This window comes from Marmota flaviventris, chromosome 14 (assembly GCF_047511675.1).
Source record: "Marmota flaviventris isolate mMarFla1 chromosome 14, mMarFla1.hap1, whole genome shotgun sequence".
Taxonomy (NCBI): domain Eukaryota; kingdom Metazoa; phylum Chordata; class Mammalia; order Rodentia; family Sciuridae; genus Marmota; species Marmota flaviventris.
This window is the reverse complement of record NC_092511.1, coordinates 72550434-72569721: the sequence shown is the minus strand read 5'-3', so window position 1 is coordinate 72569721 and position 19288 is coordinate 72550434. Positions and strand designations below refer to the sequence as shown.

The 19288-nt window shown below is 37.7% G+C and overlaps 1 protein-coding gene across 2 annotated transcripts in view; it reads right to left on the bottom strand.

Annotated features, from left to right (window-relative positions):
- Positions 1 to 11317: 11317 nt before the first annotated feature.
- Kcmf1 (potassium channel modulatory factor 1) overlaps positions 11318 to 19288 on the bottom strand; it is a 79138-nt gene continuing 71167 nt past the window's right edge. For both annotated transcript variants that reach the window (XM_027943799.3, XM_071601777.1), the window contains exons 5-7: positions 18069 to 18243; positions 15647 to 15929; positions 11318 to 11942 (exon numbers count right to left, since the gene is read on the bottom strand). In XM_027943799.3, the coding sequence (XP_027799600.1) occupies positions 11681 to 11942; positions 15647 to 15929; positions 18069 to 18243 (720 nt within the window). In that variant the 3' untranslated portion in view covers positions 11318 to 11680. The remainder of the gene's footprint in view (positions 11943 to 15646; positions 15930 to 18068; positions 18244 to 19288) is intronic.

Here is a 19288-nt window from a genome sequence, read left to right as displayed (position 1 = left end):
GTCTTCCCTACCCACTTCTGAGTTCTTTTAAAGATAAAGCAGACATTTTGAAGAGGTAAGAGACCATTAAAAAAAATCCTGTGTTTTCTAGAATTGTCTTCATTTTAAGTTACTATCAGATAACATTCCAAATGGATTTTACTTTGTCTAACTTGAGTCAGACTACTTGGGACATGTTCCCAGCTCCAGCAGTGGTAGGACCTGGGAGTATTTATTTCTTCTCTGCATCTTACCATTACACATTGCCAAAGCAGTAGTACTGTGGCTATCTCAGTTACAAAGATTGCCCCTGCAGTTCCAGGATGGCAGTCTTACTTTCACAGATTGTACTGTAACAAAAAAACAGAAAATGAAAGCAAAGTAAGTATAGTGTCAGCTCTCTGTGTCTCTAAGTCCTGAAGGATGACACTGAGCTGAGGGTCTAAACAACAGATGGCACTGGCAGTGAGTGTCTCTGCTGTATGGTAGCCAACCACCAACTGTGACCAAGCAGAGTTTCAGACCTCCTGGAGCTTACAGAGATGTCTTGTGGAATTGAGCAGAGCTAGAAAGTATTACACTTGTCAGAAACCATGAAGGCAGATGAGAACAGGGCTCACAGCAGGTTCTGATGTCAAGGAGGCAGATGAGAAAACACCTTATTACATAAGGCTGCTCATAGGAGTCACATGTCCTGACCATGGCGAAGCTCTCTGTATGCCACCTCTGCAGAGACATGCCAGGTTGCTAGGCACCATGGGTTCCCTTAGTTTCATCATGTGTGAAACAGAGATACTAAGAGTACCTACCACAGATATTTTTAGATAAACTTTACATAAAATGCCGCAGTCTGGCTGGGCACAATCAGGAGCCACTTGTCAAAAGAAACTAACTTTATTTTTAGAACCACACACGCCAAACAAAACAGCCTCTCAGGAAAAACCCTCAGAGCCTCAACTGCCACCACTGGCTTTCCACAAGCCTCTCTCTCCCCCACCAGCTTCTCTCCACCTCCCACAATCCTCCTGCTCTTGAGGCCGATTGGCTGGGTCACGTGGGCGGAGCCAAAAAAGTCCCCCAATGAGCAGCTCCGTGGTCTGAAAGGGCAGGGAAACAGCCCAATGAGCATCACCGCAGAGGAGCCAATCAGCTAGATGTTGCTGGGGCCGCTGTGAGCCAATCATCAGCCGGCAGCTGGAAGTTTGCTGGCAGCTGGAAGTTTGCTGGGGCCCCTTCGGCTGTGGCTCTCAACAATAAAATTTACCATTTTAAAGTGTATGATTCAATGGTTCTTTATTAATAATTCTGCTCTGAACAGTCATGTGAGGTTTTATGTGAATATATGTTTTCAATGCTCTTGTGTATCCCTAGGAGTGAAATTGCTAGGTCATATAGTTAATGTTCAATGTTTTGAAAAACTACCAAACTTTCCACATGACTGAGTATGTATTTTATTATCAGCACAGACTTTTAAATAATAAAAAAAACACTCTTTAACATAGGCTGGCTCACAATATTAGTTCTTTCATCCTATAAATATGGAGTACCTACTATGTGTCAAGCATTGTTACAACACACGGAAATACAGTGATGAATAATAGAGAGCTGTGCCCTCGTGTAACTGGTATTTGTGGGGTGTGTGATCAGACAGTGATATGAATTATGGAGAAACAATAAAGTAGGGAAGAGGGTAGGGAGTACAGGGGTAGGCATGGGATCAATGTTTTAAATGGGACAACAGAAAAGTTTCACTGATAAAGAAAATGAGGTGAAAGGATATGGACCTTCTAAGAACCGTATTTCAAAAGCAAAAATATTCCCAAGTTGTGGCATGCCTGAGGAATAAGGTGGCCATTGAGGCCAGAGTAGAGGGGATGAGCACAGAAAATAAATGAGAACCATGTCCTGCAGATCCCTGGTGCCATGGTGAGGGCTCTGGCCCCTACTCTGAGACAGATGGGAGCCAGTAGAAAGATTTAAGGCATAGTAATAGGCTCTTACCCGAGTCCTAACAAGGTCACCCCACTACTGTGTTGAGAAGACATGGAGGGTCAAAGACAGAGCAGGGCTGCCAGCAGGAGATGATGGCAAGGTCTTGGAGGAGAAGGGGGCCTATGCCAGGGGCAATGGTGGAAATGATGAGAATGTCCAGTTCTCGTGGAAGTTATGGAAACATAGCAAACAGGATTATCTGATGAAATGGATGTGAGGTATGATAAAAGAAGAGTGAAAAATGACCCTAACAAGTTTGGGCCTAAACAACTTAGAAGAAAGGAAAAGCTGTGCTATTATCTATCATCTACCTACCTATTTACGGTGGTGCTGGGGACCAAACCTACTGTGCTATTTATTGAGCTGGGAATATCTATAGTTTTATCCAGTATGGAATCCCAAGTGCCTAGAACAATGTCTGGCACTTGGTAAGTGCTCAATAAACTAACACAAAACATAGCAGAATCCATAGGAAGTCCTTGGTCAGTCTTCATTGTTTGATACCTATAGTTAGTTACCTGACCTAAAATGACACCTCCCTCCCCAACACTTTAAACTCTTCAGATAAGAATCTTGAGCTTTTATGATTTTTATCAGATTACTGACCTTCACAGCAAGCTTCACCAGAACTACGTGCAAATGTTTGAAGAAAGTGGGTCTAATTGAATGAGTGAATCATGTTTGCACAACTGTATGTGGCTCTGTCTTCTCTGCTTCCATGCAAATCCCATCCTTTTCACTGGCCACCACTGGGGTCCCTGCTATGTTGGCTACCTTCAGATAATTACTGCCATTTTTTTTAAAGTTGCTTCCACCTGAGAACTGTAGTAGTACATTATTCAATACTATTATTAGCTCCATTTACAACGAGACAAGAGGCATCCTCTTTAATTAAGGATAATTAATTTGGACAAATCAGCTAGTAGATCCACAATTGAAACTGTAATCTGTGCTTGTAGTCACTGCTCTCACCTTCCCCCTGCTCTGCATGGGTGTAGTAATAGAAGTGCTTCTGTAGGAATTTCTGTGTTCAAAGGGCAGTTAGACCTTTTTAACTCTGGGCATTAACTCCATTCTCCAGGTTTTCCCTAAACTTCACTGTTAACCCAACTTGATTTCTAGACCCATCCACTGCCCTTGACATGAAACTCTACATCTCTTAATCCCAGCCATGAATTTGAAATTTTACCATTCATCAAAGAACACCATTATGCTTTAGTATTTTAAATTTTCATTTAGTCGTCAATGGACCTTTGTTTTATTCATTTATATGCAGAGCTGAGAATCAAACCCAGTGCCTCACACATGCTAGGCAAGCACTCTGCCACTGAGCCCCAGCCCCAGCCCCTATACAGTAGTATTTATATTTACAGTAGTAAATACATTCTAACAGGCTCCTACACTAATTCACACTGAATTCCTTATGTAGATTGTCTTCTATAGTATCACCTGCCTTCCCAGCTTTTCTGTTATTTATCTCGATTAGTGGGCACATCATCTATAGATCGACTTTGTGTTATACACATCACTTTCAATTTTGTTTACTGGGATGGTAGTGCTATGCTTCAGTGACTGTATTGTGTCATCTTAAGACACAAGTAATGCTCTACCACAGACTCTTCATCCCTTAGGGCAAGCAAAATCATAATCCAGGGAATTCTATGTATTTGATTCCTGTCCTGAAGTGATCTACTAAATGTTGTTCAGGGCTTTTCTCCTAGTTCAGGCATGATTTGGATACTTTTGAGATAGGAGAGAAAACTTCAAGATGGTTAGCTGAACTCTAATTTCTAATACTAAAAATTCACATCTATTCTTATCATATTCATTATAACCTCTCTAACCACTTCTTTTCATCGGCCCAATTCCTTTCTTCTGACCCCCATCTGTTATGGCTGGTCACAGAATTTATATAAGCATTTCAAAACTGAGAACTTCACAAATACTTCATCAAATGTTGCCTTAAATTCCACTTGAAATGCTTACAAAGTATGTCTTCCTTATAGCAGTATTAAGAAGTGAAAAGTGGTACATGACTCTGGAGGTTGAGGCAAATTCAAGGTCAGCCTTGGCAACTTAGTGAGGCCTTATCTCAAAATAAAAAATAATAATCCCCAATACCACACACAGAAATTAAGATTAGTGGCATAATCAACCAATGTACCCCACCTTTGGCTGCCAATCTCCATGGCTCTAACAGCAATTTAAATTGGAACTCTGTGAAAAGAAAGCCTGGATCCAGGGCCACTGGACAAGTGCCTGAGTGAATCTACAAGGTGGCTTTTGTGTTTAGCAGGTGACGGTTTAGCTCGGTCTCTTAGTCATAGAATGATCAATGTTTGGAAAACAACACTAAGGATTAAGACTCACTGAAATATGTTAGAAATGCTCTGAAAGTGATACAATTTACCCTCCTTCCCTAAATACCATGATTTAGGGGACACCTAGCCCTAAGGTAAAGTGAAAGACTTTGGTCTAGAATACTAAAGTTTGTAATTTTCATCAATCACTTTCAACCTACAAATTGCTGGAGGCAGCTGGATATTCAAAAGGGGGAAAACCACTACCATCACCACCAACATAAAGAAGCCAATAGAGGCTCTGAAGAGGAAAAAACAATTTGCTAAGAAGCAAACCTTGCCTGCTCTCTGGCCCAAGGTGTGCTAATATCCATGCCTATGAAGTTTGGGTGGTTTCTTCTCAAGTCCTCCTATCTTATTTGCCCTGTGAATCTGTGGGTAGAATAAGTCCTCTTGTGGGCTGCTAACATAGGTAACACTTTTATCCCTGAGGCTCACCATATGCCACAGAAACCTGCAATGGGTGCAGCTAAGGCATAATCTGTGTGGGTCCTAAAATTCTGCAAACAAATGGAGCTAAAACTTCAGGTGTCACTGAAAGCATTAACAAAGCACAGGTGGAGAGAAGGAAACTGGAGACATTTAAAACTACAGAATAGCTGAAACTCCAGTGCTACAGATGAAGAGTTTGTGGTAGAACATTACTTGTATCTTAAGATGACACAATACAGTCACTGAAGCATAGCACTACCATCCCAGTAAACAAAATTGAAAGTGATGTGTATAACACAAAGTCAATCTATAGATGATGTGCCCACTAATAGAGATAATAATAGAAAAGCTGGGAAGGCAGGTGATACTATAGAAGACAATCTACATAAGGAATTCAGTGTGAATTAGTGTAGGAGCCTGTTAGAATGTATTTACTACTGTAAATGTAAATACTACTGTATAGTGGCTAGGGCTGTGGCTCAGTGGCACAGTGCTTGCCTAGCAATGTGTGAGGCACTGGGTTTGATTCTCAGCTCTGCATATAAATGAATAAAACAAAGGTCCATTGACAACTTTTAGCCCTCGGCCAGCATAGGCTTCATAAATGAAGGTTCAGCTACCTGACAAATCCAAAGGGAGTTTGAATTAAAGAGACAGACTCTAATTACCTTTAAACCAGCTCCAGGACGGCTTCTCCACCTCCAGCCTCAAGCTACCTATTAGAGTAGGGAGGTTTACTGAAGAGGCCAGCGAGAGAGAGAGAACACTCCAGGGAGTGGACTTTTATTGGGGAACAAAAAATTCTGGGGAAAATCCCATCCAATGAAGATTAAGGGGGGCAGTGTCCCAAGGTAAGGTGAGATGATTGGGTCTTCAGGGGTTGTGGCCAAGCACGCCTCCACATAGACAAGCCCTGGGACCTGAGAAGGGTGGGGAAAGCTCTGGTCACAAAGATGTGTCTTAAGGGCCTCTCGCCCAGCCAGGGAGGTAACTCGAATCACGTGTGAGAATGGCCTCCCACAACAACTAAATGAAAATTTAAAATACTAAAGCGTGATATTCTCCAAGCAAAGGTGTTTTTGTTGTTCATTTTTCTGAGATGAGGGCCTCACTATGTTGCCAAAGCTGTCCTTGAATTCCTGGGCTCAAGCAATCTTCCTGCCTCAGTCTCCCAAATTGCTGGGACTACAAGCATGTGTCAACATGCCTGGATTCTCCAAAGTAAGTTTTAACCCTTAAGTAGGCGAGCAAATGTGGTAGCTACCATCCAACTGGGCCAAGCTCCAATAGAAGCTAAAGCCCACCTGCAATTCAACACTTTCTATTTAACTGCAAGTTTTTTTTAAAAAAATGGGTTCTTCTTGGTGAAAATAATTTCTTGTTAACCATGAGAGGTTCTCATAAGCAAAATAAAATATATTCATGACTGGCCAGAATAGCTTCACTGACTAGTGTTAAGAATAAACAAAGTATGCTCAGTCCCTGGGACAGTGACTGAGGCTTGCTTCTTCCTTGGTCCAGTACACTCAAGGAGATTAGTGCACCTGCCTCAAGTCACCTTATAGACAAGGTGTGATCAGGCTATCTGAAAGCTGCACTCTATCCAGTTTACAGAATGGGAGGTATCTTGTTTTTGTGCCAGTTTCCTGACTTGTCACATATGAGATGGAATTTCAAAGTTTCATTCTAATGTAGTTCTCATCAGATCAGACTGATCATCTCAAGCAATAGACTTAGTTACCTGTGAAGGGAGAAAGGCCCCTTTACAAAGTTGTGTTTGAAGAATTCTCTTACAGGGGATGTCTGCAAAAAGTGAAGGTTGAAAATGATACTAGCTTATACCAAAGTAATGAACACAGTCCAGACTAGATGTCCTGTGCCTGGTAAAGGGTTTTTGTTTTGCTTTGTGGCACTGGAGATTTTGTGGTTCAGGGGTGCTTTAACACTAAGTTACATTCCCCACCCTCGTATTTTTTAATTAGTCTCAGCTGCTGAGTTTAACCTCAAACTTGCAATCCTTTGCCTCAGCAAAAGAGTTACTGAGTTTATAGTTGTGCACCATCACACCCAGCTGATAACATCTTAGTAAGAAGAGAAATCATCTAGGCCTGTGGAGCAGCCTGGACGATCTATGCACACTTGGCCCACAGGGTTTTTTCTAATCAAACACACAAAACACTCATCAACACCCACACATTATCTGCGTGGCCAGATTTACAGACTCAAGGGCCCTTTTTCATGTTGGGTTTTTTTTGTTGTTGTTGTTGTTGTTTAATTTAAACTAGTTGCTGTAAGGTCAACTGACTTTGTAAAAACTGAGGACTTCAGAGAAACCTTAAGAACTCAAACCCAACCAAGGCACCACCGACTCGATAGCCCCTGATTAAAATGTAACATGGACTTGAGGTTCATAGAATTCTCTGGAAGAATAATCTTTTGATCACCTAAACATCGTATCTTTTATGTGAAGTTTGTTGCTTATTTAAGAAATTCTGCAGCCGAGGTATTTACAGAATATTATTTGACAGATAATAAATAATAAAAATAATAAAACCTATAGGAACCAGAGTTCCAAGAGTACTTATTAGAAAGGAACGCTGCTTCCGCATGATTGAAGCTAATAGACATATGCAAGTAGATTTTTACACTGCTCTGAAAAACAAAGTAATTTAAATCTGACTTTAGAATACTGTGATTTATACAGATTAGTCATGTGTAATGCCATATATTTCTCTCTCTCTCTCTCACACACACACACACACACCCCCCTAGAAAGACTGCAAAAGGCTGCTCCAACTTGCATTCCAATCCTGATCTCCCCATTCCAAACTGAAACAGGGCCTCAATTAGTAATGTTAATTCACACATCCCCTTTCCTCCCATCTCAGGGAAATATTTTAAAATTGTTCAGGTGAAAGAACCCAGACAACCATTACCTTTTCCAGCATACATCAACTTTTGCATAGAATTCTAGGGCAATTTCATACCCACTATTTTATTTCACTGCACATGAAATCAATGCTGCATGGATCCCCAAAACTGAACACACAAATAATTAAGACATACAACAAATGTCTCATATGTAGTACATATTGCTGTGCAGCTTTTTCCTACAAAATGGATACATTTGTTGAACTCCTAACATCCACTCCTCCACTATACGTGGATAGCTTTCTTCCTAGCATACCTGTGTAACAAGGCTGTAATAACAACCAATTACAACAGACAATTTTGTATTCAGAGTAAACCCCCTTAGTTGCTGGAAGCCCATTCAGATTGCATAGCACGGCAAGGCCCTAAATTCCATCCCCAGTACCACCAAAAAAAACAAAAACAAAAACTCATAAACTTTCATGCTACCTTATCCTCTCCATACCATATACCATCCCTATCCCCACCCAATTTCCTCATTTATCCTTTAAAAGAATTATAAACAATTGAAGACAGTACCTGTCTTAATAGCCAGGAAGTAAAATATATGAAGTGGAGAACTTGCTAAGAGGGGTGAATCTTTTTCCTGGGAACTAAAGCTAGGATCTGTTGGGATCCCCCTCCAAGGTGTAGATGGGGCAATATAACTTTGTTTTTATGTGGTGCTAAGGATCAAACTCAGTACATCACCCATGGGAGGCAAGTGCTCCGCCACTGAGCTACAATCCCAGCCCTGCTGTGAGAACTCTTGTTGAGAACCTGTTGGGCTTTTGTTATTTGGTTGTGGTTTGTTTATTTTTAATTATGGCTCACCGACCAGAAAAATTTAATAGGCTTAATGACCTTAAATTTTTTTAAATAATTACTGAAAAAATATATATTATGAAATATCGAGAGGGGAGGAGGGAGCAGCAATGGGATGAATTCTTCTTCTATTTTTCTACTAATATAACTATTGTAAACTACATTTGAGACAACAAGGACAAAACTTACCTTACCTGAAATAAAAATCCACTATCTTATTACTACCAAGTCTAGATTCTAATTCTGTGAATTAAAACAACAATGCAACTTAAATCTAAATCTGAAGATTTCACTATAGCCAACCACAGAAATTTTGATTGTGGCCATAAAAGAAAGCAGGGGTATGTATTAGAAGAGTTGAAAATTTTTAGGAAAGAAAGTAAATGGAATTCAAGAAAGCTATTTCATGGTTTTCTAATTGCCCATGGATATTCTTCACATAGTTTAGCAGGATTCTTAAATACACTGCATATTCCGTTATATAAGTCACACAAAAACAAATACAGTTGTCAAACATTCTATGTAAATTCCACTGTTCAGTATAATTTGTGTGTGCGTGTGTGTGTGCGCGGCGCGTTGAGGGGAGAGTCCTCTAAGTTAATAAGTTAAAACTACTTCCAGAACACCAGAACACCTTGGGCAGAAAAATTATTTCCAAATAGGAAATAACAAGCACCATAGAACATTTACAAACTTAAAGACACTCAAAATTCAATAAAACTAAACCTCTCAAAACTCAAAATGGTCCTCAGAAATTTGAAGGTGTAGCCAAAATAAACAATAGTGATGTTCAATTATGTCTTCTCTCCATCAAAGTCTCTATGATTTATTTTTATTCAGTAGTACATCCAATAATATGATGTTGATTCAGAAACTAAAGAAAAAGGACACAAGAATTTGAAGGGCTTAAATATATTTTATATTGATATTCTATGTCTTTCTACTCTAAAATAATACATTATTATTGATTACATACAGGATGAGGTGAGGTATTTGTAAAATATCTGATAAAAATAATATACAGTATTCTACATGAGATGGAATCTTAAGAATCTCTAGATCTTTTTAAGTGTTAAATTGATCAACTAAATTAAACTGCCCTGAATGGACTTACAGTTGTTCCCTAAATCCATGTTAGAAAATGGAGGATCTTACATTTTCCAAGAATTTGTGCAGAAAAGGGAAAGCACATAATTGGCAATTTCTTTCTCACATCCAAAGTACTGCATTCACACAAATCAGGATCTCCATGTTTAGCATAAAGAGAGAAAAATACTTGATTTGAGATATAAAATCTCTGAGAAAAGGTTAGGCTAATTCAACAACACCAAAGAAATTCAAGTGGTCAACAGTCTTGAAAATGCTTTATTGAAATGTGTGACTTATGTGCAGAAGATGTGTTTGAAAAGACGACAGCTTGAAAAGTGGATTTTAAACTTCTCAACAACCAATTAAAAAAAAAAAAAAAAGAGAGAGAAGAAAATCCCTACTGGACTTGACTTTTAGTATAACTAAGAAGCCTGGTGTAAATTTTTCTTTCAAAACATTTTGTTACAGAAACAAAGCTATTATGCTTGGAAATCACGGGAGTCTGAAGTTTCAGAGAAGCAACAGTTTTTTAGACATGGAGGGTGACTTCTTTTTTGGTACATTTGGATGAACATGGACTTCACAGTTCTCGGAAGAACACTGCAGGGTGTTCAAGTCTGTATGCTTGTCATGTTGAAGAAACAGAGAAACGTAGACAGGAAAGGACAAGGATGGAGAGAGAGGAGACCAAGAAAAGGGCTCAGAGAAAAGAGAACTGGAACAAGACATGATTAGGTTAAGTCTAGGTATAAATTTATCAGAAGCTGTGCGCACCTTTTTTAAAAGTCCTAAATTTACATTCCAAAAACTGCCCCCCTTCCCCCAAACCCACTGTCCCTGCCTTGGAGCTATTGTGAAAGTCTATGCACAAAAATTGAAACACAAAATAAAAAATAACCCGGCCCCTCAAATCCAAAACAAACCCCAAAAAGCTGTACATTTTTTTACATATAGGATTAATAATATAGGCATATAGGTGGCATGATTCAATTAAAAGGCTTTACTTTTTATGCCAGGAAAGAAAAAAAAAAACAATAAATAAAAGGTGCTAAAGTTAGCATTAAGAATTTGGTTGTAATATCATGACACAACCTGGGAAGGCAAATCCTCAAAGCTCCTCTGATACTGATCTGTCTCAGCAAAATACAAAGCAAATTCATAAATAACACAAAATATGATTGAGAATGTGAGAATTTCAAAAACAAAGACAACATAATTCAGGTTAACTTTGTTGAACAGTGAATAAATGAAATTCATCTATACCTGAATGAAACATATTTAACAATCAAAAAAAATTTTAAACCACCACAAAAAGTAAAAACTTTTAAACAAACATAAACAGGATTTGTTTTTAGGGCACACAAACGGCCCTGCAGCAGATTCTGACAGTAGCTTTACTGTTGTGTCTTCTACAGATAACTTAAAGAGTCAGGCTGGGCTCCACACAGGTAAGATGACTAACAGGGCAACAGGACAGTCACAGAGGGTGGAGCGCCACATCTGGCTATACAACCCCAGATTCCACTGCAGAGCTGGCTTTGTGAGTAGGAGGCACACAAAGAAAGGTGATTCAGGCAGACATTATTCAAAAGCTACTTTGTCCCGTAACCATTGAATAATGTTTAGGAAAGCTTTGGGCTTTGTTTTTTAAGTTTTACTCCTTGTATTTAATTTTTTAAATAACAAGGTCACTAAAACTCATGCACGCTGCAAAAAACCTCATGCAGTAGTTAAGGTAAACCATCCAAGCAGTTTTTATTCATTAATATTCATAAATACACACAGCAGCTTCATTAGAGATTTCAATTTTCCTCTTCAGTTTGAATGTGGAGTATTAGGAGAGCCTTTTGCATGTCAAGGTACAGGAAGCAGAGATCACCCCTGCACTGCTACCTACATTTACCTGCTAGAAGTAAAAATTAGTTAAGTGGAAATGATTATCATATATATTTTCTCTCTTCCTTTTGAATGTACACAATGTAACAAGAGTGACAGACCTGAAATTACAATCACCAAACAAACCCAAGATAGTTGTTGTCCACTTTCATTGGCAAATACAGCACAGAGGACATTGTCTGCGAATTGGGATGTCATCAAAGAGGAGGTGGTGGAGGCTCATTTCCTTTATTACTCTCTTTTAAATTTAGGTTTTCTAAAGCAACATCTAAAGGCATAATATCTACACAGCCCATAGCACCAAAATCTGCCATCTCCCCCCGTTCATCCTCGTCTGAGGACGAGCTCTCTTCGCGCACTAAAGTGGACAGAAGGAGCTCTTGGACAAACAGGCTGCGGTCTGCACGCTCACTTTCCATGGACTGACGCTCTGTTTCAGACATTTTAGGATCATTCAACCTGTGTAAGTTAAAAAGAAAAAAACCTTATTGGTAAAAAGTCAAGGAACAATGGCATGACAAATTTCAATAATGTCTTCCACTGTGCAAGCTTTATAAGTGACAGCATTCAGACTCTAAGATGTATAAATAGAACACCTTGCTCTAAATTGTTACCTTAGTTATATTCAGATGAATTTCCCATACTTTCAGCAATACTACTATTACCCTGAGTTGCAAAATTATGCCTTTATTAGATTCAATTGGAGGAGGGGAACAACATTTAGACTTCCACTCCCTCTAGAGAAAACAAGGGCAATTTTTTTTTTCTGAAAAAACAATGTTTCTAAAAGAATAAAAGCTCGAGGAAATAGTGATTTCTCTACCCAGAATTTCACCTGTGAGATGTTAAAAAAGGAAAGCAGCAACCCTACTCACAAAATCAAAATCTATAATGACCAGGATACGCACTTAAGAAAATCCTAAAGTTTCTCCTGACTTTAATTACTTCCAACTAATTCCTCCCAAAATAAGTTACGTCCAAAAACCTAAGAGAGCAAGAAAACACATTGTCCTCACTTTCTCTACTAAAAACCCAAGTGTGATAGGGACGATATGAGGTCCACTTGCCCATGATGCTCAGCGAAGCATGCATTCCTGAATTCTGGGCTATGCTGGAAAACTTGACTTATCTATACAAGGCCTGGACAGATGTTAATAGAAAATTCTAGGTTAACACTTGCTACTATCTTGTTAAAATTATTTTAAAATGTAATTCTCCAATAAATATGTGAAATTTTACTTAGTTTCAGTAGTAATGTTATTTGTCTACACTTTTAGTGGCTAAGAAAGAAAGGGAAACCAGCTGGAACACTGGGATCAGGAAAAGTAGCAAAACAGAGAAAAGATGGGGACAGTTGAGAGGCATGCATGTGTGACAGGTATGCATGACAGGTGCCCAGGGGTACCCAAGCTGCGAGACAGATATTCTCCATGATGCTTGCTAACCAGCTCTCACTTCCTATTGAAAGGCCAGAAGCATTCAAAAATCATAATGGCAGTAGTATGGATCAGGGTATGTTCTAAGTGCTTTTGTGTATATTAAATCTTTTAACTGCTATCAGACATATTATCAACATTTTAAGGAAAACTGAAACAGAGAATAGGTTAAAAAGAAAAAACCTTATTGGTAAAAAGTTAAGGAACAATAGGTAACTTGCTCAAAATCTCATAACTATTAAGTTAAAAGCTGAAAGATTAGATCTAGAGCTCAAAAAATAAAAAGATTTAAATTTCAGAAATTAAAGAAAACAAAAGTATTTGGAAGTAATTATATAAAAGCCACCGAATCACATTGAAATAAAATGATTGGTAATATACATAGTTAAAATCAAATTAATATCACCAGGGAATGGAAAACAAATGGAAATTGAACAGTAATGTACATGTTCTCAATCCAAAACTAGAGATTTGTTAAGAAGTGAAATGTATTATATGTTCCTAGCTTTGAAAAAGGTTCTTTAAAAAAAAAAAATCTACAGAAGTCATATCTGTAATAGAAATACAAATGATATACATAAGACCACGTAGTCAGTATCAAGCAAATTACAAGATACATAGGTTGAAGACTTTGGCACTTTGTAGAGCATGTGATTCCAATATTACTGTTTTGATTTTCAGGGAAATAACTACGAACATGCCTCATTCTTGAAGGGCAGATAAAATCTGGTATTAGGGCTTGATCTCCCGACGGACAAACTTGATTTGGGACCAAAGGAACTGCAAACTTGTGAGAATCTTCATATTGGGACAGCAAAACTAGCTGGCCCTAGCACCAAAAGCCTGAACATACACACTTTGTAAGTTTCTAAAAGGTCATCTCCCTTAGAGCCCCCAAGAAACTGTCCACACCATCAGTTTCAAGGCAAGATGAATAGAAACTGCCCATGGTCAAAGAAGAGAGAGAACAAAGATAAGGCCCTACATATATCATAATTAGCTGGTGTTTGTGAGACCAGGAATTCCACTGTGAGTATTGCACATGTTTTCCTTGCCTTAAATATTTATAATGTATGTTATAATGTATCTGAAGTTCTTAGGAGCCCAACAGCAAATAAACTTTCTTTTTATTAATTAGTTTTCCCCAAACTTATAACAAGAAAAAATAAATAAATAACTATAAATTCCTCAGAATATGTAAAATCCTAGTGATTTTTTTTTGGGGGGGAAAGACTGTCTTAGATAAATCAAGTAAGTCAACATCAAATTATATAATAAAAGATGTGAGAAATGATCTGCAAACTACAAGATACTATCCAACACGCATGTTCAGATGATATGGGGTGTCTTTTAAAAATGACAACTCAAATCCAAGGAAAGTACTCACAGGCACCCTAGGAGCAGGATGTCCAATATAGAATAAAAATTCCAGACCAAGCCCACTTAGTAGTTTGGGGCTAAAAGACAATGGGAAAATAAGGGGTGGGGGCAGGAAGACATCTTTTTAAAAGAGGTGCTGGTGAGAATTTCTACTCATAGTTCAGTGAACTCTCAGTGAATAAAGACACAGGTTGGTCTCCTTTTCCAGTTTTTAAGAGCCTACGGATGACAAGTTACAAACTTACTATTGGTTAATCTCTAACAGGTAATACTATATAGCAGTTGGTAGATCCACCTATGGCTCTGATTTTCTTATAATAAAATTTTTCTGGTAATAAGCAGGCAGTTACTGACACTGCAGAGATAATTCAAAGGTAAATTCCTCACATGGGACTTCCTTCTTAGATCCATAATAAATGATGATAATGTCTACCAATGCATTTAATCCTCTTTAATTCTCTCATGTGGCAAAACTCCTAGGATATTGACAATAGTAAACTAGTTAAGTAACAAAGCCCAAACCTAGTAAATAGCAAAGTCAGGGCTATAGACCAGGGTCCTCAAACACTTTTTATTCCAAATCCACAATATGTTCTTTATAAGTACACACATGTACCATTGTACTAACAGATTTTTTAATGTGAGATAAAAGAAATATAAGTAGATATTTTAATAGTTTCTTCGTTTGAAGAAATCAATACACCATCAGACACAATGAGTTTGAGAGAGCTATGTTATACATTAATGTCCTTCGCTTTATGATTTGTATATTCCTCTCTGTTACATTAAAAGCCCAGTTGGTCCAGGTTTGTTATTTACTGCACCTAAGACTCTGGTCACCACTACTCTTCCAGTGGAATGGTTTACTGTCTGTAATAAATATTACTTTTACTGTGATACACCATTTTTAAAAAATGGTTACTTCTGTGCATTAACCTTAAGAATTTAAATATAGCTTCTTTAGAAATTCACAGGAGAAAACTACTATATGATGAAGTCTTCTGTACCTTTTAATACTTCACAACTGACTAAAATTGGCAAGTAGAAGCAAGAAATGTTAATTATGATAATAAATGTACCTAATATGCCCATCTATAAAATGATATATGGTGTTTTAAGTCTTATGTATAGTATGGAAAACAAAATTCATATTAGATGATGATGTACACCTTGAGAAGAAGATGAGCATTCTTAGTTTATCTAACGTAATAACTATGTTTCAAAATCTTGGGGGAAATACTAAATATGCAGTTTTAATTGGAAAGCTCAAAAGAAGAAGTTTTAGACTGTATAGTACCAATAAAATACTCATTCTCCCAAAAAAAATTATAATAATAAAGGAGCTACCTTGTTAAAAGAAACTGTGAATTCTGGAGAGTCTGCTGACTGCTTTCTGTATTTGCTGTATTGGTTGTTGCTGTGGATTGTGTGATTGTAGTGGTAACACTGCTTGTGTTAGTACGCCGGGTTGCGTTGCGTGCAGTCTCCAGTTGTTGCCGTGCTGCCTGGGCATGCTGCCGTTCTAACTGCAGCTGCATCTGCAGTTGTTGTAACTGAGAAGCGGAAGGGCCAGAAGAATTAAGCTGTCCTCCTGCAGAACGTCTCACTCCTGATAACTGAGATAAAAGCTCTGCAAATGAAAATGAAGATGATCAAAATCTACTTAACAAAGAAAAAAATATGCTACAGATGATATTTTTATTGGGAGAATACAAAAAGTAGTATCAACAAGTAGTTCATCTAAGAGTGCAATACTTTTTAGAATGTCTCTTGGAGGCAGAAATTACTGTGTACAGGAATGCAAAAAAACATGAACGTTACACACTATTATTTTTATTCTCAGCAAAACTTGAGACTATTTTTTAAAATTATTTATATCGAGTACTAACGTAAACTTCCTCTAAAAATTTAGTAGATTAAAGCAGTTTACTTAAAGGTCCAATTATAATATAAGCCCTCTCAGTATTACTAAGTTCCACAAAAACAGAGAACAAGTTATACTCTGTTTACTATATTTCCATCTCTCAGAACAGAGCCTGACACATACTGAGAATTCACATGGTTTGCTTCCTTCAAATAACTGAAGGAATTATTAGAATTAAACCCAAGAGCCTAGAGCATTTCTGACTGTGACCCTTGCTCACTCACCTTTGCCTTCTCTCTGGTACTTTCTGGTCCTGCCAGAGTACTAGAATGCCACCAGTAGGGCTCAATAAGTTCCAGGAAACCTGCAGCACCTGACTGGGTGATCTATTTAGTCTGTTATAATCCAGACTGTCTTCTGTCAGTAAGGTTATAGTGATCAAGAGTAATGTAGACCTTTATCCCTGTGTTCTCATCTAAGGAGAGTAAAGTAATTACCATCTTCCATGGAGTATCTAGCTTACCAGAGAATGACCATTAGCTCACAGATGCTCTCAGGCCAACAAAGCCTCTGATTTATCATTAAAACTAACTAACATGGTCAGTTTGTTTTCTTGCTCATGGGTGCTTTATCCCAGATTTTTAACATTGCCATTTAATGAAATATAGACTATCATTTCCCCTGACCACCTCCCCCTCAAAAAATCAAAGTAATGGAGAGAATTTCTGAATTCTGACTTTTGTTTCCAGAAATTACCCTTTAGAGCCTCTATAAAAGGCTCTAAAGGGTAATTTCAAATCCCCAAAACTCAGTTCACTAGGTTTGTTTTTGTTGTTCTACATCTAAATGTCCAAAGCACATCTGGAATTATAAAATTATAAAATTTTTAAAAAAATATTTTTTATTTGTAGTTGGCCACAATGCCTTTATTTTTTTAAATTTATTTTTATGTGGTGCTGAGGATCAAATCCAGGATCAAACTACTCACATGTGCTAGGCCAAGTGCTCTACCACTGAGCCACAACCCCAGCCTACATCTTCCATTTTTAAGAGCATTTTATGAGTAAAACTGCTCTGCATGTCTATCGCCTATTTAGATGTATCAATATTTCAAGAATTCTATAAGGTACATCACAGTTTCTAAATACATATTCTACCACATGTACACATTTCTATACTGTTGTTTTAAATCTGCAGGGTCTTCCAGAATCTTATTGCCTGTATTCTTGAGATTTCTTGCAGATTCTCAGGCTATAGTGATTTCTGACATTTTATTCTGACCCTTGTATTCTGCTGCCATCTTTCCAGGTTGTTCATTCCCTAGACTCAGTGAGTTAGCCAGGAACTACAGGCTAAAATATTGTCATTCTCAGATTTCCCCAAACTATTAAAAAATGTTCCCTTAACTGTGTTCCACAATAATATGGTTCTCAAATTAAGGCTAGAATAGAGAAATTCCTACTTTCTTCCATGAGAAAAAGCTTTATTGTTTAGTATTGTCAATTAGTTTTTTTAATCTGTGTACTTCTAGAGGTTGAACCATGGAATTCTGATTTTCTTGGGCTTCAATAGAAACCATAAATACCACATTAGGCCTTTCTATATTATCTTATGCCCCTAAGGACTTAAGAGAAATGCAGACCAATGCAAACTACTAAAGTAGTTTTACATTTGGGGATGAGGGTGTGGCTCAACAGTAGAGCACTTGCCTAACATATGTGAGGCCCTGGTTTGAATCATAGTACTACATGCATGAATAACAAACAAACAATTTTCATGTTTATAAATATTTGGGAATTTTATTAAAAAACATAAGCATATTATCTGAGAGGAAAGACAAAGATCACATAAAACATTTTAAAATGAGCTCCCGTTATTTCCTTCATGAAGGTGAAACTAACTTACCAGCTATAGGATCCATGGCTTCCCTATTGCTTGGAGAATATGAACTCTGAGAAGAAGAAAGTCCACCAGTAGAACTGCTAGTAAAGTGCATATTTGATCTACGAGCACGAGGACCTCCTAATCCCCGGCCAGGGTGAAACATTCTACGTACATGTCGAACACCACTCGATTCATCATAACTCAAAAGTTAAGAAAAGGATCAAATATTTCACAGAAATTAAAAAGAAAGATCAGCCCTTGCTAGACAGGAATTAATTCCTAAGCTGCCAGCATTTTAAAACAGCACATTTAATTTAGAACACAGTAGCTATATGATATAATACATGCCTTTTATGCCAGCTCTTCAGGAGGCTGAGGCATAAGGATCACAGTTTGAGGCTAGCCTGAGCAACTTAGTGAAACTCTTGTCTAAAAGAAAGAATTTAAAAAAAAAAAAAAAACAGGAGAATGTAAATGTCCCAACTCTAGGAAACCTATTATTGCTAAAAATATACTCAAGTATAAAGCATGGTGCCTATGTAACTGTTTGGGTGTTTGTATGCATGCTAGTGCAGGCAAGCACAAGCACAAAGTTTAAAAAGATTCTCTGCAGGGACAGGAATTTCTTCCCAGGCTCCAGAGTAATGCTGCCAAATGAAGTCAAAGACACTGCCTGGTTAAATACCCAAGGTGAATGAACATTCCCTTATCCTGTTCTCAGTACTGAATTTTATACATGCTTACATTCAAGTAACCACAGTTAATGAGAGTCAGTTTTATATTTGAGGAGCTGTATTAACATATAATCATTGAATCATTATCATCTAAAATAAAAAAAGGAACAGTTATGAATTCAGTAGGTGAAAGACTACATTTGATTATTAGTTTTAATCTTTGTCTTCAACTTTTTCTTGAGTTTCTTTTGTCAGTGGACCATAGAGAGAAAAGCATGTATTTATCAAGAAATCAGATTTCCAACAGTGGAACCCATCTCACACAGCTGAGTGTGAGTCAATTTGAAGTAGCAAATAGCTATCAAAACTGAAAATGACAACCTTGTGTTTCCACATGGGCAATTGTGTGTGAATGTTGAGGGTAGGAAGCCAAATATTATAGAAGAAACTTTTCTTTCAAAGTAGCAAATAGAATAGCTTTATAATGTAGAATGTGTTACTGATTCCCAGTTTTTCAGCTGATGGTTTTGGAGTCATTTAAGGATAAGTGAAGGGTTCCACAAAGCC